The sequence below is a fragment of the Frieseomelitta varia genome, unplaced genomic scaffold (genome assembly GCF_011392965.1).
Source record: "Frieseomelitta varia isolate USP_RPSP 00005682 unplaced genomic scaffold, Fvar_1.2 scaffold_905, whole genome shotgun sequence".
NCBI lineage: Eukaryota > Metazoa > Arthropoda > Insecta > Hymenoptera > Apidae > Frieseomelitta > Frieseomelitta varia.
The window spans coordinates 273,661-299,513 of NW_025110707.1; the positions used below are offsets into that span (position 1 = coordinate 273,661).

Below are 25,853 nucleotides of genomic sequence, written 5' to 3' on the forward strand. Positions count from 1 at the left end.
AGAAGAAAGAGGTCAAAAAAAACCTTGAAGTAAATAATTCAAAGCATAATCATAAAACTTAGATCCTGTTTTAATGAAAAGAAACTAAAACAAAATAACAGAAATAGAAAAGCGTACATACATAAATAAAAAAATCTAAACAAAATTAACGGACTATGCATAGTATTATGCAATAACTGTATGCATAGTATAACGTTTCGCAAACGTCATCAATAAAATCTAAGAAAGATGTCAAAGAAGCAATAAAGGTATGGATTTAAAATATCAGAATTTTAATTAAAAATAAACAATTAATTAATATTATGTATTATTGTAGAGGAAATCATACAATCATCTGAACAAAAAAAAAATAGATTATCATAAAATAGAAGCACATAATAAATCATTAATTTAGTAACAATATTATTAAATATGATTTTTTAATTTTTTTTAGGACAATGATGATTTTAATCCTATGAAACCTAAACATCTAAAATACCAGTTGGTGATAATACTGAAATAAGATCTTGTTATATTTTTGAGATATCACCAATTATGTGTAACAATTCATCTATCTGTCTGTTATTTCCACACAAGAAGAAGAAATTCCTGCAGGTACGTTACAATGTTCTTAAAATATTAACAATCCAATTTACTAATATTAATATTAGATACAATATACATAGAAATAAACATTCTTCTCTTGTTTTTGAATTCAATTTTTCCCAAATAGATTGGAACAAGTTTGCGTCCAGGACACAGCTGCGTGAAGCAGAGCAATTCACAGCCTTTTCAATCTGCAATTCTCAGCCTCTTGGAACTTTCTTGGAACTTTCTTAGAACAACGAATGAGAAGTCTAGAGAAAGCGGGTGCAGCATCGTCAATCTAATCATCTTGCATGTAAATTTATAGCCTCTCAATTTGCTTGATCCGTTGGAACGACGGAAAATCAGTTGAAAACATTAGTGGACGAGCGTGGCTCCATCAAGGCTTCAAAAAGAACATCGTGTTTCTTCTGTAAATATAATATTATTAATTTATTAGTTTATTAGTTATTTTACTAGTTATTGTTTCTTTGATTTTATCGATAACATTTGCAAAATGTTATATTATGCACATAGTTTAATATGTCTGTTAATTTATTTAGATAGTTTATTTATTTGAGTATTATTTATTTGAGTATCGTTGAAACTCCTCTTGTACAAATGTTTTTCTATTTCGGTTATTTTGTTTCGATCCCTCTTTATTAATAGAAGATCTAAGTTTTCTATTATATTATGCTTTGAATTATTTGCTTCAAGAAATTTTTTCCGCCTTCTTCTTCTTTTTTTGCACGCTACTTCATTACATATTAAATCTTCATCGTTTTGATCTGTATCCGTGGATTTTTCAAATATTATACATGTATTTGATATTTAGTCAAATTTGCTGTTGCATTTGAAGCATTGTCTTTATGAGTATTTCTTATACAATCTTATTTCTTAATCTTTGGTAGAACATTTGTTCTATAGCAAGAACAACTATAATATTAGTTATATCTTGCATATTCAAATTCTCCAAATTTTTCACTTTGCCATTAAATCTATCAATATTATCACGACATTGATCTCTCATTCTTTAAACTTGTAAACGGCTTTCTTCATTACCAATGTTATGAAGCCTGATTTATTCGTTCGAAACATCAATTTCATTGGTTTGACTTTTAGCGTCTTTTCTCTCTGTAAAAAAAAGAAACAATTCTTTTTAAGCAAGTTTTGTAGGAGAAAAAAAATGAAAGAAATCTTTAAATTTGCTTGAATATTCTATAACGTGTTACATGTATTCTCTATATACAAATAAAAAAAATTTTAAATATTAAAAATCATGTATAGTTAAAAAGTATTAAAAAGTACATTAAACGTATTAAAAATACCTCATTTTCAATCAAAATTAACGAACACTGTAAACACATGAAGGTCAAACAAACTTGAATATAAATCTGAGAAGAATTTTCTGTAGAAAACTGAAATGTAAGTAATTCCTTATCTTTATTTTTTTTTTTTTGTTTTTTTTTTTAGAAAAATAAAGATAAGGAATGACATACATTTTAGTTTTAAGTATTCGTAACATAAAGTCTGTGACATATAATGCTAATTTATGAAAATAATCATATTATAGCCAAAATGAAGTTGGCTGTCTCTTAATAATAGTCATGCAAATGGGAAAGCGTTTATATTCAATTAAATAAATAATTTTTGGTGTAACAACATGTGGTATATGCACAGACGAGAAAAATAATTTTGTAAACTTTTGTGATTGTATTGTGAATTTTACATCCTTGGCTTTCGTTCTATGTACAATTTATATTAAGAAATATGTGATATATACTGTGTAATAAATATGTATTAATAAATATTTTTAAATTTCGCTTAGATCGAAACTTTCTTTCAAATACTGTTCAATTTCCTGCAAACTACGTTGAATATTGGAATGAAATTTCTTTGTGGACATCATCGATAGCATCATCTTTGAAATGTATGCTTACAGAATGCAAATTACTGGCGTGATAGTTTAAAAAATTAATTATATTTTTTTAATATGAATACAAAGCGTTTAGTTCCATCATTTTGCCGCAACATGTTTTGGACTTGAATAAAACCAGATTGTTTTTAACTTACTTTTACTCTTCCACTCCTGTTTTCTTTCTCTTTTCCTTTTTTTCTTTTGTTTTAAATTAAACCATGATCTTGAAAATTAGAGTCTGCCTTTTACAACAAACTTGTAAAACCTGTTATACAATTTTTTTCCTCATTTTATTGAATTTGTCATTTTATTAGAATTAAACGACGAAATGACTTGACGACTTGAATTTTTGTTGTTCAACGTTAATGTTTAAAGTTCAATAAAATAGCGAAAAATAATCATACAGTTAGTTTTAAGGAATCATTGTAAAAGAAAGATTTTAATGTTTAACATCATGATTAATCAGTCACGACAAAAATTTTTCAGCGATTTAAAAATTTTTTCTCTTCGGCGAGAAAATTTTTATAATTATAATTTTTATAATTTTCGAGAAGAAAAATATTCTTACTTTTACATACTTCCTGCATTATGTAAAAATAAATATCCTTGTTTCCTTCAACAAACAGATTGTTAAGGTGGAGACATCACTCTTTAAAATAAAATCGAGCTAATTGTTCTAGAATTTTTTTTCATGAAATTATATAATAGTTATATAATAGTTTTCATGAAATTATATAATATGATTGTTTTCGTCCTTTTTTAAGAATTTCTCATGAATTTTGTATATTTGATCTAGAGTTTTTTATTTTTTATTCCGAGTTAACATTTCGTGTGAAATGCGCGCGTATTGAATTTAAATTAAAGATTACAGCGTCAACCGTGAAATGAGCAATACAATTCCTACGATTCTCGAACGTAATCGATATTTCTCACGACTGATTTTTAAACGGGAACTATGGCAGAAAGGAGCACGCCTCATCTGTAAAAAAGGAAGTATTATCCAGAAGAATCCTCCAGAAAGAAGTATCAAGTTCTCAAGTAAAAATATAAATCAATAGCTGTTAGATTTGTGTTGTGAATTTTTAAGATAAAACGTGCATTTTTGGCTTCAAATCAAAGTAAGATTTAACCAAATAATTATTACATATAATTTTCAATAATTAAAAAAATAATAGCATATAAATATTTAAATAGAACATATTATGTTAAAAATTGTTATTATTTTATATAAAATTTAATTTCAATTCTAACCAGTAGAAATATTATAACCTTATAATTGACTAACTCATTGTTATATATACACACGTATTTTATCATATACTTTCACACACACACTTTTGTTATAACATTTTCTACTTATTTGTTGATTCTTTAACTTCATACTGCGTATACTAAATAGTTTCATACTAATTAGTTCTTAACAATTCCAATATTAAATTCAATATTATCGTTTCATTTTTACACATTTTCCTTTGTTTGTTTTAATTTTTGGTATTTTTTGCAGGTTATAACAAACGCTAATAACGAACATTCAGAATACAATTTCTACAAACAAGGTTATAACACTAATAACAAACGTTCAGAATACAATTTCTATAAATAATTCTGCAAATATTAAGAAATACTTTATAATTTTCAAATAATATTTTTGATACATATTCAGGTTCCTTCGTAAGTGTTTTCTAGAAAAATAACAGTATTTTCAACGTGAACATACTCTCTACCCTTTCCTTTCCAGTCAGCTTTATATTCAGAAAATTTTTGTCCGTAAAACATTGATAGAATTCTTTGTGATGTATTGAAAATTTGACAACACTGTAATGGATTTCAAAAATTATGTTTTTGGCGCATTCATTACTTGATCAACTTCGATCGTTTGATATAGTTATAGTCCAATTGATAATCCAATTCATCGTTTTATGTCTTTTCAAAGAAGTCCCCTAAAAGATGCAATGTCCGCTTGTAAATCTCATGTGTGCTTCGTCCGATTAGTCATTCACCTGATTGCCAATAGAGGTAGACAGTTGTCAGTGGAAACATTCAAATGTAAGTTTTTAATTATATGAATTTGTTATAAAGTTAAAATATAAAGTTAATCATAAATAAGATTCTAAGTGAAAGTTAAAATTAAAATTAAATGTAATTATAAATTACCATTATATTTGAAATATAAAATTCTATATATTTATAACACTTATTCATTTTTATATAGATTGAGCAAAAACAATTGATTGGAGCGAAAATTTTAGATTACTATACTCTTAATTATTTTAATATCAGTGTACAAATTTTATTTACAATATAAGTATAAACCATAATTTCAAGTTTCGGACCAACTTTTTAAATTTCGTAACCATTAATACGTCAATTTTGAAATATAAATAATCGATATTTTATTATTATTTTATATATATGTATAATTTCCTAATATATATAATTTAAATATTTTAAATAATTTAAATAATTTGTTTGTATTAACAGAGATATGATTTCAAATGTTCTAGATTATACTTAACACGGTCCTGCAGATGATTAATGTGAAATACAGCCGTTGGAAACTGAATTTAATTATAAGGAATCATAATAATTATCATTTTTCCATCGTATTTACCTTTACAGTAATGTACTTGACCTCTGTGCTCAATTTCTACAATTAATCGTACTACACTTACATAACATCAATGTTAACCTCAATATGTTAATTTTATTTAGTTTCCTGTGTGATGTATGGAATGTGATTGAGGTATTACAACTTGACCCGATTGCACATTCCGTTGGCTTCTTGTACGTAAATGCAATTTTCCAAATATATGCAACAATCTTCCTTGTTCATTTCGAAGTCAATTTTCATTCAAGGATCAAATCAAATAGGTATTTCAGTGTTCATTTGTATGCATATCGGTATATATCAGGGGCAAACAATTCGCATAACAAAATTATTCCAATGAATTATTCCACTGTATATAGTTTCTCATTCGTATGATAGGAATTAACTAAATTCAGTTGGCAACAGTTCATTTGATTGGAAAAATTATGATCGGAAAAATTTTATTTATTGATTGTTTAAACTAAATGTTCTTCTTTTTTTATTTTGTATTAATTATATTGATTATTTCTGTATATAATAAGTTTCAATATTTTATGCGAAATTCAATTGAAATTTAGTTAAGATGACTTTATTTTATTTTATTAGAAAGAAATTTTAATTGATTAACTTTTGCCAATTGGATATACTAATTTAAATATATTAGTCAGTGAATTTTTCCATGTATATAGCCATTCAAATTTATCCATCTTACTTGTACAGATAAATGAAATTGCAATTCCAGTCAATTTAATTTCTCAGGGAAACGGTAAGTTGAAAAATGTTACGAATTATAATAATAACAATAACTAACGGATATGTATATTGTTCATAGTTTTTCTGTGCAAGCGCACATGGTACACCTGGAGAAATCGCGAAAAGAAACGATCGTAGAGTTCATTAGCAGCACAAATTAGTGTCTATACTTGAACGAGTGCTTCATGTCGGTATTCTCTAGAGGCGAAATGTACCGCGTTCGTTCGATAAGCATTCACGATGCGTCTCTACGTACAAAAGGAATGTGTCCCTTCTCCACCTTGTTGCTCATTGTCCGTCTCATGGGTGCGGTTTGATTTGTCTGCATTTCGATCCAATTTCATTCTTTTCTACGTTTTAATTTCCTTTCTTCATTTTTTCTTAACTTTTTGAAGAACATTCAATCGAAGTATTACCCTTCGTCTATTATCTGCAGCTTGTAATTATAATATCAATTACAATCTTATTTCGCGATCCAATCTTAATTGCGTATATTAAAGTTGACAATGTAATTTTTCTTAATATCATTCAAATTGTTTTTCTCTTTTTGTGTCGTGATATGTTTTCTCTTTCTTTCCTGTTGTAGTTTTTTAAACTGCTCGCATATAAACCATTAACATTTCAAGATACAGAGGTAGATAAAGCACGAAGGGCTTGAGGGATGCCTTCGTTTCTCTCTTGTTCTTCTGTAAAGCCCTGTTTTATCTCTACCGAATTCCTGAATGCCAACTCATCGTGCCTTATTGTAATGTTGATGTCACGTCGAGAACGTGTCTACGCATTGATTCACAGAAATTAGAAATTGAAATCTAAATTTCATACGCATTTTTTTTACCATTTTGCAATCTACAATTAACGAAGAACTAAAATTAATAGAAACTTTTGTTCTTTATAAAAGAGTGCATTATTAAATGTAGTATAATGCACTAATGTAGTATAAAGTAATGTGAAATAATATTAGTATACTATATAATAATAATAATATTCTCTACTGTACAATTACTACATAGTATTTATTATAAAATTATTAGTACTAATTAAGAACCGCTATTCCCCATTGAAATAAATTGGTAATCAAGGCTAGATATTCATCTGTGTAACATTTATCGAAGATCGTAAAATAAACGTGAAGTCAGAAATAAAGGATTCAAATGAATATCTATCAGAAATTGTTCAATTTTTAAAATTAGATTCTTCTCATCTTTCTTTTGTAAAAAGCATCGTTCGCATTAAAATAGTAGTAATCATCGATTGAAATTGAACTTTATTTGCGTTTAATAGACCATCAATGGAATCTTTTTAATTTATGCGCATAATATTAGAAGCTATTTATGTCATCTTTTATTTTGTTCCCTGTTTCATTTCTTTTTATTTTTTACTGAAAGATCATCTAACTTTTTTTTATTTCAATCATTATGAGCCATTAAATAAAGTTAAAACACCATTTAATTTGCATTGTTTTGTAACATTCAATGAAAACAAAATTTTTCATTATTTTTTAAATATTTCTTATAATTTTGTAAAGTTGTATAATCATTTGTATAATCACGAAAGGTTTCTTTATACCTCTATGACTTCTACGAATTATTTGTTATTCATCATTAATCATCTCTTTATTACTTTATTAACGTCTTTCAATAATGTCTACGCAAACACTTGAATTAATTGGATTTACTACATTTTTTCCCCAGTATTCTACAGAAATTCCGGTTTTCTTGATTCATTTGTATCAAACATTACAACGATCGATTAAAGTATCGTTAGTAACGGCGAGGAGAACGTATTATCTCCGCTGGAAATGGAATTTCTCTCGCGGCCGGCGTGGTTCTTTTGTACTTCTCGACTTAGACGATTTCGAGAGACCGGTTTCATCCGCAGGTATTCGCGAACCTGGCGGCGTATCCCCTCTCGACGACGTGTTTCGGACGACCGCTAACGATGTAGATGAGACTAAAGCAAAGAGACAGAGAAAGAGAGGAAATACCAATACGTTCGGGCAGGAAAAAAACTTGAATTTATATCGAACTGATCGTAGGTGGTGCGTCTCATTAAAGCGGAGGAAATGATCGTGGATGAATGAACGGCGTCGTGTAGGTGGATGAGATTACCAGCGGACGACGACGGCCAGAACAAAAGTGAAACGTTCCACTTGTACCAAATAGTAAATTACTTTTCCCGTAGTAATTTGAAGAATTAAATAAAGTTAATAAAAAAGGTTATAACAATTTATAATGTCTCGAGAAATATTGTTTGCTATTTAAAGTATTTATTTATTTTATTTACAGAGATTGAAATAATTCTAAGATACCAATATTTTTTTAAGATTTTTTGCTATAGTTACTTCATTTTTCACTTTTATATTTCTTTGATAAGTACTGAAATTTCATATGAAGATGAAATTCCATAAATTTTAGTTAATGACACTGTTACAAAAAAGATTACATTGCTAGATTTTTATTACAAATTCTCAAAAATTGTTCTACATAATCAAACAATTATATACTTTCAAAACATTTTTATAGATATAATTTCCTCACTGTTTAGATTAGATTATTGCATATTTTGTCAGGACTAGGATGAAACCTAATCCAAATCGAAGTTATCTAGCTTATCTTTATTCTATTCTATTCTTTTTAGAAGTCATACTGTTTCTGAAGTTTTCATTAATAGTACTAATGTGTCCTGACAAGTTTCATTTTTCATGAAATTAAAAATACTTCTACGAAACTTCTTGGAATGCCATAATACTTACATTGCAAGTAATGAAAAATACGGAATCGTACCAGTCGATGCTATAATCAAGGTAAAGATCAGCTGATTCGTGGTGAGATACACGATCTGACTACTAAGAGTTATACGATTCTTCACCATACTCGTTTACTTCATTTTTCACACGATCCAGATGTTTTTAATACGAATGAACTTCATTCGAAGTTTACATCCTTCTACATATCTAGTTATATAGAAATACTAGATAATTATCTAATTAGATTTGTTATTATTTATATGTCAAAGCTTAACTTAATTTTATTGGGAAATTTTTGCACAAAAAGGAGAAACTGCTTGTTAAATTTATTACCTAGCTGCGTGTCTAATCATGTTACCGACCTTGAATTTTATTGTTATTTTACAGTTTTACGTAACTATGCAGTGCCTTGCATTTTTTGCATCAAATATCCTAAGGTGATCCTTTAAAACGAACCAGTTTGTACCATGATCACCGTTCAACAGGAAAGAAAACAACGATGAAAAAGAAGGTTGCAATAAGGTTGCAAGAAATTGTTCAAGGTAAACGTGGACTGGTAGGTATGACCTTCTTTCACCCTTTTTCTCGCTATGACAACTTCCTTCATTGAAGGAACCTCCTTCAGAAACACGGTGGACGATGTGAAAGTGAGGGGACAGTGGTGCTCAGATAGCTAGAGAAAAAAAAGAAAAAAAGAAGAACGTTTTTTTTTTTTATTTCAACATCGAGACATCCGGTTTTGAAAGCAGAAGAGATGTCACTCCCTACTTACAAGTAGGAGAAAAAGATAGATACGAGATAATTAAAAATAGCTAGGATCAAACTGATTTGAATAATGAGTAACAGTTAAAAAGTGTTTGTTATTTGTCCAGCAAAGCCTGTAAACAGTTTTTTTACACCGATTAATTCGCATGAAATGCAGGATGTTTTGTTGGTGGAAGCATTTCTTGCTAAAGTAGTCATCACCTGCATCGTGATTCGTTCGATTTGAGGCCCGCTGACACCTGGTGTGTCTCTACTTCGGTGAATACTTTGGTGGGGTCTCGGGAGTTGGGCGAGCCTCGTCGAGACGCGCGAAACCGGAGACTTCAGTTGTCACTGTGACACCAGTGGAACAACGTTATGTTGTGTAACTTTCCAACCAAGAATTTTAGTTATATTAAATCATTTCCACTGCTACTCGCGCGTTGTTTATTTTCTTAAAAAAATACGATGTTCTTGCGTTAAAGTAGCATTTCAATCGAGTTTCATCGGATCTGATTCAACAAGTGTTCTTCATGTGCTTCGTGCAATTTTTCAATCAAAATACACTTCTTTGGAACAGTTAATATCGTGGAATATCTTGAAAAAGAAGTTCGATTGACGTGAAGTTGAAGTGTCTTTAAATATTTTTTTCTCGTTTAATGATTTTTTCCTGTATAAAATAATCAACGATGAAGAGAAATAATAATCTGTGTTCAATTATATAATCAGACGTTCAGTGAGTTTAATTGTACTTTTTGTCTACATTTAATCAATCAAGGAATTGCACATAAACGCGCGATAAATCTTGCAAGGATCGATATCCGTGGTATGGAAAGGAAATTAGTGAACGAGTTTACAACTTTCCACAGAACCTAGGTATTTATACTCACTCATTTCTTTCTCGTTTCACTCTCGAACGATTTTCGTTAATTCCGCCAAACAGATACTATATGGGAATTGAACGTATTTTCGGAATTTGTTAAAACAAAATGATGAATTCGCACGTGCACGTCAAGCCAGGAGCTGTACAGGTATCATAAACGAAAAAAACATTTGTCTTGCCTGATAATAATAGCACGTAGCAATAAACGTATAAAATCTCCGTATCAGAATACATTATAATCTCTGACGTAAACTCCTTCATTTGCCTTCTTCGTCAGATAAAAGATCAGCGTTTATTCTCTTCTTCTACAGAAAATTAATTTATCTCTTGTTTAAAAAAGAAAAAAAAATTGTTGACAAGAACATTGTAGACGTGATTAATAAGTGATGTAAATTTTGTACCATGATGAAATATTTTTTCTTAGAAAACAAAAAAAGAAAAAAGATATAAATACAGTGTATAAGAATCGATGCACGATTACATGAATAGATGAGGATACAGAGTATGTATGCTTTTTATTTCACATTGTATGCGTACAAAGGCGCGCAAAAACGAGATCCTTCCGGTGATATTGCTCTTTTAAAGCTCATTTCGTATGAAAGACATCGAACAATGGCATACAAAGCGACGCGATATCGCACTTTCAGGCACTTGATAAGAGTCGCACGTTTATGAACATGAACCCTGGGAATGGTTTGTAACTGGAGAATTTAATTGGAACTGTAGGTTGCACGTGTTGAACATGTTCTCGCGCGAACTTGCAGAATTCTCTAAGTGCACTTCGACGATGATCCTAATCAAGGCGAGGAGTCTCCTCACTTGTTCACATCTGAAATAAGTCTTCTCTTCTTTTAATGTGATATTATTAATACCACGGTGGTATACTTTGCTCAAAAGTTCTAAACAATTTTTTTACGACGGTCTACATCAAGACAGTAAAACAGTTTGATTATTCATTATAACGGAATCGATCTATCGTGCATGTTGATATACGTGATTTCAGAGATTAAGCTGTCCTACTTGTTTAATGTAACATCACGTACGACCATAGCTCACGAATCTCGAATATCGTGTTTCTTGTTGCACATTTCAGTACAAATATGCTTCTTTCATCATTTCGATAGAATAATAAGATCGAATAGTAAATTTAATAGGACAACGCGGTATAAGAATATTTTTTAGAGAGATATTTTCTTTCAGTTGGTACTCATATTAGGTACGCAATATAACAAAATTAAATAAAATAGTATAGGTACTCAATATTTAAATAATAATACTCAATATTTAAGTAATAGATTTGTATAAATATTTGAAAAATAGTGGTTAGATTGGTAATTAAATAATTTTACATAGAAAATAAAGTTTTCTCGTGGTGCACAATTATGTAATTTTATGAATTCTCTATCCTTCTTATAACTGGCAACACTACATTTTGGCAGACATGTGTGTTCGTACACACGTAACGCACAAATAGAACGCGATGGGTTTATCTCATTTCCTATAATTAAGTGCGCGAATGATCAAGCGCGTCACTTTTACAAAAAGACCGATAGAAATACGCAATTCTAAAAAAGACAGCGATACTACATCTAGCCTAAATACAGGAGAAAAAGGGGCAGTAATTGCGTTCTAATTGAGTCTCATTATGCACTCTTTTGTTTTGAAGTTAGTTGATCGTTGAGCGTTTCCTATTAAGATATGCAGAAGGAAACTTACACATTATTAACTATTAACTTCTAAAATGTAATACGAATCGAATCGAGTGGAAATTTATAAAATACAAAATATTGTTGGAAGTCTAATGAAAATATTTGGATATTTATAATGGAAAATTTTTGCGTGCATGTATATTATACACGTTACGTAAAATATTTTTGAAATTTCGTTAATACGACAGACAATTATCGCGATTATGTATATTGGTAAAACCTGTCTGAAATGTACATTTAAATATCTCGTGATTTCCATGTACATTCTACTTATTATAGTTTAGTTTTATTACAATATTAATGAAATTTTTAAATGTTTCATACGACATACGTATTTAAAAAAAAAAAAAGCACAAACACTCGAGTATTTTTGTGATCTATTGCATACGTATTTATAAATTAATTGAGCCGTAAGCTAGAATTTAAATTCGACGTTCGTGAATCTTCTAGAGTTCAGTAAACTCTCGGTCATGGTGACATGACTGTGAGCGCCGCATAAAGAGGCTTAATGGAGAAATGACTTATTTCCAGCCGTAACCTGAACACCGGCCCAGGCATAGGTAGCCCACATCATTGTACAGGGCCTCAATGCGCCACGGTTTCATTGCGTTGCGTACCATGTTGCGCAACAGCAGTCGGTATTAACTTCAGATGTGGTATCGTGAAAGTAAAGCCTCACTCACAGTCGTCGAGTAAAAGATTAAGGAAAAAACTAACGTAACAGTTGTGTATTTCGATGGTTAATCTTCATTAAATCTCAGGCTCTCCCTCGATATAATCGATCATCACAAACATTGATGAAACATTCAACTTGTTAAATTCTTGTGAACTGCTTGTCACTCGTCACTATCAATCGTCTTATCTAAAAATATACATCCAAGAACTCCTCATTTCCTGAAAAATTTGAATTCAGTATTCAAATTCACATATAAAAGTTATGAAAATTCATATCTTCTTGGTAATTATGTTTATACGTATATATTAGTAGAATATATTTGTACACGTATATTAATAGCATAGAGTAGACTTAACAGAGTAGTAGTAACTAGTAGAGTAAAATCATGAATTTTACATTTTTGTATTTACATACTTACTGTTTTTCATTACATACTCAGTATTAATACGAACAAAATATTCGTGATGATAATATTTGCTAGCAGGATCTCATTAGGTTGTAGTTCAAATTTTTTTATATTTTCCTGCATTTGCAATAGATTTATTTAAAATTGTTAAATGTTACAAATACAACTTTACTCTAACAGATTTTGCCTTTAGGCATACCACTTAAGTTATAACGCACGTGACCTATGAAATTCGTATTTAATTGACTGTTCTTCTTGTTCCACGAGGTCAAGACAATCGAATCAGCAACGACGCTTGTTCCCACGGGAAAAAGTAACTTTTTCTTTTAAGAGCGTCTCAAGGGTCTGCAAAGGGACTTGCTCGTCCCTCCTGAGGAAACATTTCCCGTGCAACGAGATTTGACGTTTCATTATATTGTAATTTCAAATGATTTATCGTTCTAGAAAGATTATCTCAACATCGTTAACCTTTTTAGTATATCAACCATAATACATATAAAACATAAGAATTACCTGTGTACGCACAATTTCACGTAAATTACCATTTCTTATATTTGTAAATCTTAGTTAACTCCTAAATTCACATTGTTTTATAATTGTTATAAATAACCCAAACAATCGTGTTTCTTTATTATAATTGAAAGTTCGTCTACTTATAGTATAGTTAATTTTAATAATATTCTACAAGAATGATACATTAAGATTACTAATACAATAAAAAAACTACTACTAATACAATAAAAATGACTGGACATTTTGCTTTTATAATTACTAAAAACCTTTTAATAATATTTACTTTCACTGGAACAGAAACATAATATATTATACATATTTATATTATGTTTATATATATTTATTTTCATCGTTCCTCTAATTTATTATACATAATACATTTATGTACGTATTAAACGCCAGTAGATCTAATGTTAATAGTTAAAGATGCCATGATACATACTGTACTTTTCTCAAGTAATTGATCACAGAATGATTCGAGTATTCCCAAGCTGACGATTTCTCTTCGTTTTTCAGACGTTTATGGGGTGACAGATAACGGGCGCACGTGACCGATCACGTGGATAGAACATCAGGGAAATCGAGGAACGCAGATCGTGACAATTCTCCGGCAATTCGTTCAAAGCTAGATAAAGAATTCAGCGCGTGACTTATGGCGCATCGAAGAAGATTAAGAGAAATTTCCCCTTGATCTATTGCTTGCAAATCGACTGTTGATTCATACAACGGTCATAAGACGCAGGTGTGCTTCCGGGAAGTGCGAAATTTGCGGTTCGAAGAACGAACAGATGTAATTTCTTTACTCATCGTAAAAGGAAACGTTAACATGAGCTGACACGAATAATATTCAGGTACGGATATTAACCTGCTAACCGAGTGATTCCTTACCTTTTATAATTCAAAATTTACCTAAAAGCGCGGGTTTAATTCTTCCAAATGTAAATATAATATAATTCAATTTAAATAGGAATGGAATAATGTACTAAGAGATAGAGGATCTATAAATAAAGAAATCATTTTGTTCAAGAAATTGGAAATGTCTTGCTTGGTTAACAGATTATAATTGTTATCTTAAAATTAAACGTTTCTACGTTCTTCTCAGTAAATTTTAATTCAAATTTTAAACTTCAGCTTGCTTGTTTGAATTTTAAATTCTTGGATAAATTAGATCGTTTTGTTTGATTTCACAGCCGCTGGAAGTGGTAAAAAAGAAAAAGGAAGAAGTGCATGCGCGCGCAGCCCTTAGATCCGACGATATACGTTGGTAGCATAATGCAGCCTGACGAAGAGATTCAGTACGCGCCAAGGAGCCGTCCTGTTAGCTTTTATGACAATTTTAAGGTGTGCCCTCATGTTGTACCACGTGTCACTGTTTATGTTTGTGTCTTGACATACCACCAGTATTAAGGATCCATGTACAAGACCAGTAATACACAGTGTAATGATAGTACGTTATATTATACAGTATTAAGTATGAAGTGTTAAATAGTATTTAAATAAAAGTTAGTTTTCATCTCCATACAAATTTTAATTGACAATTTCTCTTCTTCTCTTCAATTTATATTTTTTAATTAATTTTCCCAGATTGAATACCCATTAATTATCTTGTTTTGTACATAAAATATGTAATGGTGCGTAGTGCGATGTTCTCACGAGGCAGCATATAATTGTCGATCAAGTTCATTCGATTAATTCAGATTTACCTTAATGAATAATCTATCGATAGAATCTATCGCGAATTTAGTTAAGTGGAAAACCGCAACATGTAATGTATGAAAATTATCGATCCGTGTATACGTAAGAATAAAATTGACAACGTAATTGTAATTGTAACGTCATAATTACATAAACTGAAGTGGACATAAAACTGACTTGACACAATTTACGAGTGAATATTGAATCTTATAATTAAACATTAAAATTTAATTGCTTTGTAGTATAATTTCATCATTTTATTATATTTTATCGACATGAAAATGGCATTAGTTGTCAGAGTCTTTATGTCATCGAATTGAATCAATTTGTTATTGATTTGAATCAGTGTCACGATACATTCATAGTAATCTTTGCATTTTTCTGTTTCATTGTTCAGGACGTGCCAATGGTGGCACCTTGCGTGACTTCCGCTCTAAGCGCCGACAATTTGAATCAGGTTCGTGACAACGGTATCAGCTCGTCGATGGCCACGGCCAATAACAACAATAACAATAATCGAGTGAGTAGCGCAGTCAGTGCTGGTAACGTGTCGAAGATTCAGAACACCAAGGTCACAGGTAAGTTCAATGAACTTTCCACTTTCTTTTTTAATCAATCAGTATCCTGAGACAAACGCTTATTCGTTTCTAATTGCTACGAAATAAATACATGTAATTCTATAAAATAAATATCATATCAAAATGATTTACTTTAATACTTTTTTTAATCGTTTTTTGAATGGTTGTTAATTAAGACAATCATTGTGGTATATTTAACTTCAAACAAAATTGGATATGCCACCAGTCTATCCTAGGAAAGTTATTCAGCTGTAAATAGAACGGTCACGAGTGAAATTCGGTCGACACTTTGCTAGCGCTCGGTATTCGTGTAAACTTTCTCGAATTTCATTTTGTTCGTGCACCAGACAACATCTCCGGTAAAATAAAACCGAGCAGGAAATTTTGTGCGCTTTCTAGCCGTACCATCTTGATAACGAGAAGAAAGATTTTTTTTTTAATTCGCGTTAATTTTAATTAAATTAAAGAAATCCAATCAATTATAATTATAATCTTCCCGCGTAGGATGATTTTCTTAGTGCCACTTGGAATAAATACGAATCCTTTTCATTTGAAACATTCATTCACAACTGACTTTCTGTAACGATTGCAATTTACCGTGGTAGGAGCTGTGTCAACAGGGAACATTGGAAAAATCTATCGAGAAGGAAAGGAGTTAGGTCGTGCCCCATCAATGGCCAATTGTTTGTCAACTACGGTTCCCGTTAATCTGGCAGCCGCTCAAATTGCTGGTCGCCACACACCCACGAGAAATTCCCTCAGGCATAGCAGAATGATCGTTTTGCATCGTAGCGGCCATCGTGAGTACACAACCACTAAATCTCTTTTTAATTTCCCCCGTTGTTCTCTACTAGTTTTTTCCCATGAAACTAATTTGCTTGTCTATTATAAATATGGATAAAAATCTTTCATAGGATTGACTTAGAAAAAAAATGATATAGATTACTGTATAATAATTAAAGAGTTATTTATTCACATCGTGAATTATTTCATTTTGTTAATTGTATTTTTAAGAAATACTGTAGTATAAAAAAAATTGTAGTATATTTATGAGTGACAATGTAATTTTTGTTGAACTTATATTGTTTCTTAAAGTTATTTAGAAACAATCTAGTTTGAAATTACTTACTCAAATACTATCGTTTAATCAAGGAAAATGTTTCAAAATCCGGTCACTCATAGTGTAAATGTTACGCTTGAATGCTTTGAATCGAGTATATTCTCCTGTTGATTGCACGATACATAATCCTTTCCCCCATAATTTTGCTACTATTACTTTCTCTGTGAAAACAAAAAAATTTCAACTTTTTTATATGTAAAAATGAAGTAAAATTTTGAAATAGAATGTAAAACTTTATGAACCTAATAAAAATGAAAGTATGTGCAAGCATTTGTTAATTTATCTTCATCTTTAATATACTACAAGTTTTCTTTGAAAAGTAATTAAAAAGCCTACATTCTTCCAAAGTCTTATCAGTTTATTACACATCGTATGATTCACACTATTGGATATCTTAGGTCACTGAACTTTTTCTGCTGACTAATTTCACAAAAAGTTAGAACTTGAATATATTCAAATCTGTGTCTATCAAGTCGGAGAATATCTTACGTCGAATTCCTAGAAACATTAATTTTCAAAGATATTAAAAAGAAATTAGATACTTCAAAAGTATCTAATACATCAGCTGAAAGATGCTACTACTTACATATGTACATACGTACGTTTCTCATTATCATATAAATAAGTAAAATACTGTAATCTGTAAAAATTGGAAGAAAAAAATTTTTTTTTTGTAATTCTATACAATTATATGCATATTTTTATATTAAGAAAATTCTTAAGAAAGAAATGTTTTTTGTCCGAGCATTTAGTAATAAAATGACTTTAGAATTTTTGCTTTCATGTTGAATAACACGGATGCAACGCTTGTTGATTTAACAAAAATCAGAGATCGGAACGGGTAAAATACACGCGAACGAGTCTCGAATGTCACCGAACGGCCTTTCACGGTGCAATAAACATTCTTTCGAATAGAAGAAAAGTACAATGCTACTGAGAATGATTAATAATTTATATTATGATGTAAGGGACAGGATCCCTTCAGATTTCCTCTCTTATGAAATTCAATGTTGACGGATTTTAAATTTAAATTCGCAATACCTTTCAAAATCTAAATTCGATTACGTTTAAGCTTGTATCTTATTATTCGGTTCTATTCATTGATTCTTTTGATTCATTGATTTCAATTGATCCGATAGACATGATTTGAAAAAGGATTGGACGTTCAATCGTGACAGGCATCACAAATTGGTCCAGAATAAATCAACCTCTCTTGAAGATTTTTTCAGCTAGTTGCGTGACTGTTGCAATCTCGTTCTGCACTTGTGACGACATAGTTTTAATAAACTACTGACATCGAGATTGTTGCCAAGATAATCAGGAAGATTATGATTGAAAGCTTTCGGTTCTAAGGAAATCCCAACACATCCTTTTGTTTCTTATCTTCAACAAGTATATTTCAATTTTTTAAATCAACAATACCCAACTCAATATGTTAATTTTAACTGTGAAACTTCAACATTCCTTTCATACTTGTATAAATAAATGGTGGTATGAGAATTTTGCTACAATTATTTCATTAAAAGCAGGTGAAACAAAGAGATTAAGACTTCTTGGTTCGCTGCCGCTTTAAAGTGGCTGCACATGCTTCTCTGTGAATAGCGGAAGTAGCAAGCCGGAAATATATCATGCGATCCTTTTTCGTTCACGGGTTAGCGTGTACGAACTTTGTACGATGTAATTCTAATCGCTCCTTCCGTTTTGTAACTATAATACTGAATTTTTCAGTGACTGATTTATGCTCGCGTGTACCTATAACGCGAATCTGAAACGTTTTGTATAATAGAAGACTTCTCGAACATGGTTTCTGCTTAACTTCTATTGGATCTATAATTGAACAACTTCAATTATAGATTTAAGTACTAACGAAAAAAACGAGATTGCAATGTTATGCCAGTTTTGCGAGGGATTTCTCATTTTGTGTTAGAAAAAAATTCATAAATTATCGATAATCATATTTTGATTCTTGATGTAAGATATTTCGTGGAAACCTTTTAGAAACTAAAGATTTCAAGAAACTAAACGGATGTACGAAATATTCTTACTTGTTTTCAGTGCGTTAATTTACTTAATTAGATTAACACGGAGGAGATATTTTTCTTCGAAAAGTGTTACATAAATAGTGCGTACATTTTGCGAGTTTTGTTTAAATGGATAAAACGTGAGCATTGCCCGGTTTGATTTTCTCCCGTTTGGTTCATCCCTATCCATCAGATTCTATTTTTAGACGCAATAGACAGACAGTTTTAAAAAAGATAAACGAAACTGAAAGCGCAGAGGTCGATCAAAATTCCAGCAGAGAGAAAAAATTTGAATAAACGTGTATTACAACTGTGCGATAGAATTATTGAATTATTTCCAGTTTTGTTAAGTTTGTTTCAGTCATGTTTAATTTATCCTTTTTTGATTTGTAGGACACTTGTTATTGCAGAGAAAAAATACACTTGCGAGAATCTAATGTTAGGTAATGTGAATAATCTTAAACAATCAAATACCATGTATGACATTCGATTGTGATTTGTCATATAAAAAATTACGGAATCTGTTGTGTCAATGAGGTTAATACATGATCATGCATAATGCAGAGGTGGAAAGAGGTCTCGTGAGATGGCACGAGATGTCTGTATTGTCATGTGATGCTACATGATATATTATTTGTATATATGTGATACTTTGAAACAGTATGCATGCTTATTTTTTGATTATCTAACTAATTGGATCTGCATTCCTTCTATTTTTTTAGTTTCACATGTACTGTGATATTGGAGGTGATAAAAAATTTCCAAGAGATTTTCAAGTATCGTGAGCAACAGCAATTCTCCACAATGCAGTTACACAATTACCATGTTTCTTCTTGCGCGAGTTGAACACTCTGTCATTATACATGTATCGAGGTCACTAGATAATGAAAACGTACTACCCATATGTTTCCACACTCCGATCGTGCATTTAAATGAGTTTGCAATAAATTCTCGTGTTATTAAATTTTTTTTCAAAAATGAATCGAATATTTTAACTTGCATAATATTTTAACTTGTATGTAGTGTATATTCATTTTTATATATAGATCTCTCATTACAAGATCAATCAGAATATATGATAATTATAGATAATAAGATAGATATATCTTCTTGTTAATTGAGATCTTTGTATAAATAGTCCAATTGCAACTATATTTCTGAACGTTTGTAGACACGATACTTATCTGACTCCTGTAGACGATGTCCTGACTACTGAAGGATCTTATTCTGTTGTAATGAACATACATCTACACACATACACGTACAGACGTATGCAAACATAGGATCAGTATACAATAGAAACGACATACACATTCGAGTCCCCCCATTATTGCATCGTGTGAATCGTTCCGCGAGTGAGAAGCTATATGCTTGCATCCGGCATAAATCATATTTTTCCTAGAAAATTTTAATTACAGAATGTTGAACGTTTCTTCCTAAATAATTACCAAAATGTTGTTATAATCTATTTTATTTAAATCTTATTAAAACAAGTTTCTTACTAATCTTAAATAATTTCAAAACTATCATGTACTTTGATTTCTATCTGAATACTTAGAATACTTATATATTTGAGACAGGAAATATTGTTTTTTAAATAAAAAAACTTTTGATATGTATTATATGAAACATATTTCATTAGCACTATAATGAAATCTATTGATCTGTTGACAACTGATTATATTTGTATAATTTGTAAAATTTTATATAGAAACTATAAAATATCAAATCTAAATAACTATATATATATTATAAAAATCAGAAAAGTCTTTAATACTATATACTACAGTAATATATGTATATATATATTGATAAAATAATATACTATATCTATACTAGCATATACTATATCTATACTAGCATATATTAATTTTTATGCTAATTTGTTTTTACATTGATTTATACATGCTATATAGCATATATTAATCTTTATGCTAATTTGTTTTTACATTGATTTATATATGCTATATAGCATATATTAATATATATTTGCAATAACTTCTATATATTATATATATATTTACAGATTGCTTTTAATTTTGGTCAATATAATCACAATAGTCACGACTCATTACAGTGCTAATGAAATTTCAAAATATTATCTATAAATAATATTTTCTATAAGTAAAATATTATCTATAATAATGTTTTCTATAAGTAAAATATTATCTGTAATAATATTTTCTATAAGTAATTTTGGTAATTGTAGGTATTTAAATACTTTTGTAAGCCACTGTAAGTCCAATTGAGGATGAATCTTTAAATAGATCGATTCTTTTCTTTTTCTATTTTATGCTTACGTCTGGTACTGTTAGAACGTTTCATATGCAAACCTCGTGCAAAAAAGACCCCCATATCGATTGTAGTGCGACGAATGAAAATGCGGTGCCGCTTTTAGTTCCGTCGCGTCGCAAACTTAGTATATTCCTTTCTTCTCTTCACCATGTGCTTTATTCGTTGGTTGTCGATCAGTTATAACCATTCATTAATATTCTTCGGGTGTCGACTAATATTCTGCAAGAAGGTAGTTAAAGAATTTTCTTTTATAAGCATCATTCTATAGCTTCAGCGTCTTCGAGTTTTCTGAGCTTGTGTTATCATTGTAATACAATATAACTATTATAATTTTAAATCTTGTCGATTACAATATTGCAAGATCTCTTTAAAATTATTCAAAATAATTCTGTCTTTTACAGAATATGTGTTTTGCGATTCTTCAAAGATCAATTCGTCGATAATGACTCCATTATCATTGAATGATCTATGAATCACTCGTGATGAATCATTCATTAATACATTTTCTAAAAATTTAATTCTTTAACTGTGTCGAAATACTTTTAAATTTTCATTCTAATTCTTCAAAAACTCAAACAATATTGTCTGATGAAATTAATTAGTTTGACTTCTGAGTGTTTTATGATCTGAAATTTACTCGTGGAAAATTACTATTATAAAATGAAATATCATTACGGACTCGTCAGCCAGTGAGGATTTAAGACGACATTTGCTATTCTTCTTCGCAAAGAACTATTCTTGCGGTTTCCCTTTCCTGGATCAACTTGGTGCGCGGTCTTAAGCCACACATTATTTCTGAGGATTGTTCTCCCTTCTTTTATTACCGAAACTTTTCCATCATCTCTTCAAACCAACACGAACCCTCGGTTGCAGCCAATATAAACGCCAAATACAGAGCAATATAAAGTGAACAGAATATAAAGTGAAAGCCAACTATTTCTTTTGCTCCGTTTTCATGAAAATATTCTTACGTTGCTTCGTATTTTTTGCATTGCAAACTTCTAATCATACAATAAGCAAAATATCTTAAAAGGTCTTAAAGGCTTTTACAAATCGTTATTCTAACTAAATTCCAAACGAAATATTAACATATATTATATTATAATATTAATTATATATTATATATATATATATATATTATAATATTAATATATTATTCTAACGAAATTCTAAATTCCATACGAAATATTAATTCTAGATTTCTCGGATTATACCTCTCATCAATTTCCTAACACTGTTAATTTCAATATCAGCGCCAACATTGTCGCGAATCAGCATAGTGCTAGGCGACGAGAACGTTGACGCGTTGCTTTTCCTTTTTGTTATTTTGTTCTATTTTCTCCCTTCGAATTCCTGTCACAAACATGTTGCACAAACGATCCTAGTGGGCGAGTTTCCTGGCGACGGAGTTCGACATCGGCAAGGACGGGTACACGTTCGATCGTTCGGTTAAGATACCTTGTAAGGAGGGACAGCGAGGTCGCTGTTCGGAAACTCTCCTTTCTTTCGGCCCTACATTCGTTTCTCAGAATCTGTCACGTCGTATCAACCGTCGATCACTGTGGGAAAAATGTGTGTCGCCAGCTGCGAGAAAAACACAACGAGGAGATAGGTTATATGCGTGACGTACGGTGCGTAAAAAGTTGTAACAGCTAGCTCAGAGAAAATCTTTCATTCGTTCGTTGATGTCACGTTGCTTCTTATTTATTGCCACAGGTCTGTCGCCATCGTTGCATTTTTCTTCTCGTTATTAATGTTTTCATTGGATTATGTATGAACTTGTCGGTTCCGTTGTGTAATAGATAGGATGAAATCAATTTGCTCTTCGTATACGGGAGGAGGAGGATGGATGTCTGTTACGTAACTGGATAAGTGATTGAATGGCATCAGCGATTCTATCTTTAACTCCTTGTTGTGGGATGTAGTAGATTAAAGATTTTCTCTGTCAACGAGATTCTCTCTTTAACCCCTTGCGCTGACAACTGATTCGCGGACCGTAATGAGTGACCGAACTGTATACAATAATTCGTCGCTTTCTTCTTCTTTTGAACTCGTCCTTATGATACTCACTGGATTGACACTATTAAGAAGTAATCAGCTTATCATTTGTTTTGCCTGGGTTACATTTAAATATACATAAAACTGAGAAAATGTTGCAATTTAGGACAAAAAGGCCGTCATTCCAGCGCAAGAAATTAACTCTGGATTAATAATTGAAAAAAATTTGTGATAGAAGCATTAATAATATTAAAAATAATAATATTTAGTAAAATATTGAATGATTAAATTATAAAATATTTAATAATTAATATTAAATAATAATATTTAATCTAATAACATAATAATATCAAAATATCAATGAAAATAATAACATAGAGTGTGTTTTTTTTTTTTTCAGGACCACAAAAATTCCTGCCGCCACTGGTTTATCACTGGCGATTAGGCCGATGTCTAGCGGCGTTGCAAACGATCCTCGGTGTAGCCATTACTTCATTATCATTATGGTTATTGCTGTGGGCACCTCATCTACCTGTCGCAGATAATCCTTACTGGAGTGGAATGCCGGTAAATATTCAAGCAACGATCAGTCTTTGACGTTCTTCAAAAATTAGTCGCTGAATCACCCGTTTGTTTTCTTTTGCAGTTATTACTTTCGGGTAGCTTTGGTATTTGTTTACTCTGCTGTTTTAAGAAGGAGTACCCCGGCCTGAGTCCCGGGTTTTGTCTCACATCGACTAAGGTGATTATTTATCATTTTGAAGCATATGAAATGTATTACCTTCAAACACGTGGTACTCCATATTGCGCGTAATTTAAAAGATCAAGTATTAAAATTTATTTATTATTCTCATATAAATTATAAGTTTCTTTTAAATTTCAACTGCAATTTATCATTATTATAAGTCAAGATTTATATTGTTCACATGAATTATCGAATTCTTTGTATCAAGTTTACTGAAGTTTGTATCATATTTTTCGTTGCTAATATTTTCTTTTCTTTTAACAGCTAATTAGTGTATTATTAGCAACGTTGGCGACAGTGACCTGTTCTATCGCGTGTGTATTCTCCGCGATACACCTGGCACGTTTAATGGGCCTAGAATGCAATCCGGCGCGCGTATTGAACGCTACATGCGTGTGCAAGCCTCGTGAGAATGCGTCGAATTCCACCGAAACGGCAGTCAGATACATGGATCTGAATTGTCCCGAAGTCGAAAGTATTCTGACCATTCTTCTGATCTTCTCTTCCACTTGCAACGCCTTTGGGGCCGTAGTGGCCAGTTGGTATACTTATCTACATTGGAGTACCAGGCACAAAAGGCCGAAGTACATGCAAGTCAGGACCAATCCGACCCGTGGGAATAACTTTCTCAGTAACAGGCCGATATACAATCCGAATCTGAACGAACGATGACAGCCTTCACTTAATACCGACCAACATACTTCGTATCTTCGTTATTCATCGCTAACGGTGGATGACGAGGCGTTCGAAGAACTTTCGAAGCTGATACCAACAGGATTTCTTCAGGAAATGTGCAATTAATGTACAAACGACAGTAACGATGGTTTTATTTAAATGGTTTAATTCGTTGGGGAGGCTTTTTAACATGTATGTTTTTAAATTACGATGACAAATTAATAACGAGACACTTCCGTTTATTACGGATATATATTGAAAGTAAAATATCGAAATACGTGTGAACTAGTCTCAGCTGAATAGAATAGTTCTGCGAGTGGTTCCTGAGCGAAAGGTCGTAATGTATTAACTTTTTAAGAAAGATTCGAATGATCGTTCTTCTGGTAATTGAGAAGAAATCGTGGTAGTAATCAACATGAATAGGATAAGGATCGTTTCATTGAATTTACTCATTTAACAAGTTTCTTAATGTGTTCTTGATAGTTATTATACGATAATTAAGATACACATTGCTATACATATAGTAGCACTGTATATATATAGTGTAATAATTTATTATCTTCTTAAAAAAGGTGAACGCAAATTTGATTTAACATGTTGAATCTTATAATACTATTTTTAAACTTTATCGAAGCTGTCGATATTACATGATACGGTGATATAGAAAAACAAAGCTAAACAAAACTGAATTAAAATAAATTATCTTTTATTGAAAAATAAAGTATTAAGATGGTTACATATCATTAACATAAAATTAATGAAGAAGAGACAAACTTTTTTGATGGTAGAGACATATTTACAAGAACATATATAGAACAATGGCAAATTCAATTTCTACAAAGATATCAATACTATCACGATCGAATAACGCGCGATTAATCTCTAATCGTGTAGATCGCCAGTATTTTAGATGTAATTAGCGTGCATGAATGTCTCGTGTGCATGAATTTGTACGTGTACGTGTTTGTAACGTGAACAACAAGTAAATTAAGAGGACGAACGGAACTCTTTTTAACTTGTGTACTTGAATGTCATCGATTTTATACCTCATCGCGACTAGTGAAGTTTAGAAAAGAATAGATTTTAATTCGTAAATTATATCGTAATGTGTGCACGTTGGAAGAAGAATTTGTCAAATCTTAATAAAAGTGGACGAATGAATCAATACAGTATTCGTAAGGCCTGGCTGAATAAAATTGACGTGTTTGTATCTGAATCTTTTTACTT

The 25,853-nt window shown here is 30.8% G+C and overlaps 1 protein-coding gene, 1 long non-coding RNA gene and 1 pseudogene across 6 annotated transcripts; 2 read left to right on the forward strand and 1 right to left on the reverse strand.

Annotated features, from left to right (window-relative positions):
* Nucleotides 1-1,044, forward strand: LOC122537349. The gene is made up of 3 exons (XR_006308607.1): nt 1-248; nt 434-594; nt 713-1,044. It is a non-coding gene; the product is annotated as an uncharacterized LOC122537349 (long non-coding RNA).
* A 7,715-nt stretch (nt 1,045-8,759) lies between these two features.
* Nucleotides 8,760-9,663, reverse strand: LOC122537380 (annotated as a pseudogene).
* Nucleotides 9,593-25,836, forward strand: LOC122537364 (sarcospan). Of its 5 annotated transcripts, none has more exons than XM_043670472.1 (8): nt 9,593-10,188; nt 14,016-14,350; nt 14,690-14,840; nt 15,592-15,772; nt 16,393-16,572; nt 23,607-23,773; nt 23,853-23,948; nt 24,216-25,836. In XM_043670472.1, the coding sequence occupies exons 3-8, from the start codon at nt 14,727-14,729 to the stop codon at nt 24,621-24,623; spliced, it is 1,146 nt and encodes a 381-aa protein (XP_043526407.1). In that variant the 5' UTR covers nt 9,593-10,188; nt 14,016-14,350; nt 14,690-14,726; the 3' UTR covers nt 24,624-25,836. The 5 variants fall into 5 exon arrangements, with proteins under 5 accessions (XP_043526407.1, XP_043526405.1, XP_043526409.1 ...); XM_043670470.1 differs by having other exon boundaries at nt 9,597-10,188; nt 16,378-16,572; XM_043670471.1 differs by lacking the exon at nt 9,593-10,188 and adding an exon at nt 13,381-13,403 and having other exon boundaries at nt 16,378-16,572.
* Nucleotides 25,837-25,853: the final 17 nt, after the last annotated feature.

What these genes read in the sequence shown, in the direction of transcription:
- LOC122537364 (XM_043670470.1), top strand. Translation starts at nt 14,727, where the DNA reads ATGCGCGCGCAGCCCTTAGATCCGACGATATACGTTGGTAGCATAATG. An exon ending in TCAGAACACCAAGGTCACAG is followed by an intron (nt 15,773 to 16,377) that starts GTAAGTTCAATG and finishes TTACCGTGGTAG; the next exon opens with GAGCTGTGTCAACAGGGAAC. An exon ending in TTTGCATCGTAGCGGCCATC is followed by an intron (nt 16,573 to 23,606) that starts GTGAGTACACAA and finishes TTTTTTTTTCAG; the next exon opens with GACCACAAAAATTCCTGCCG.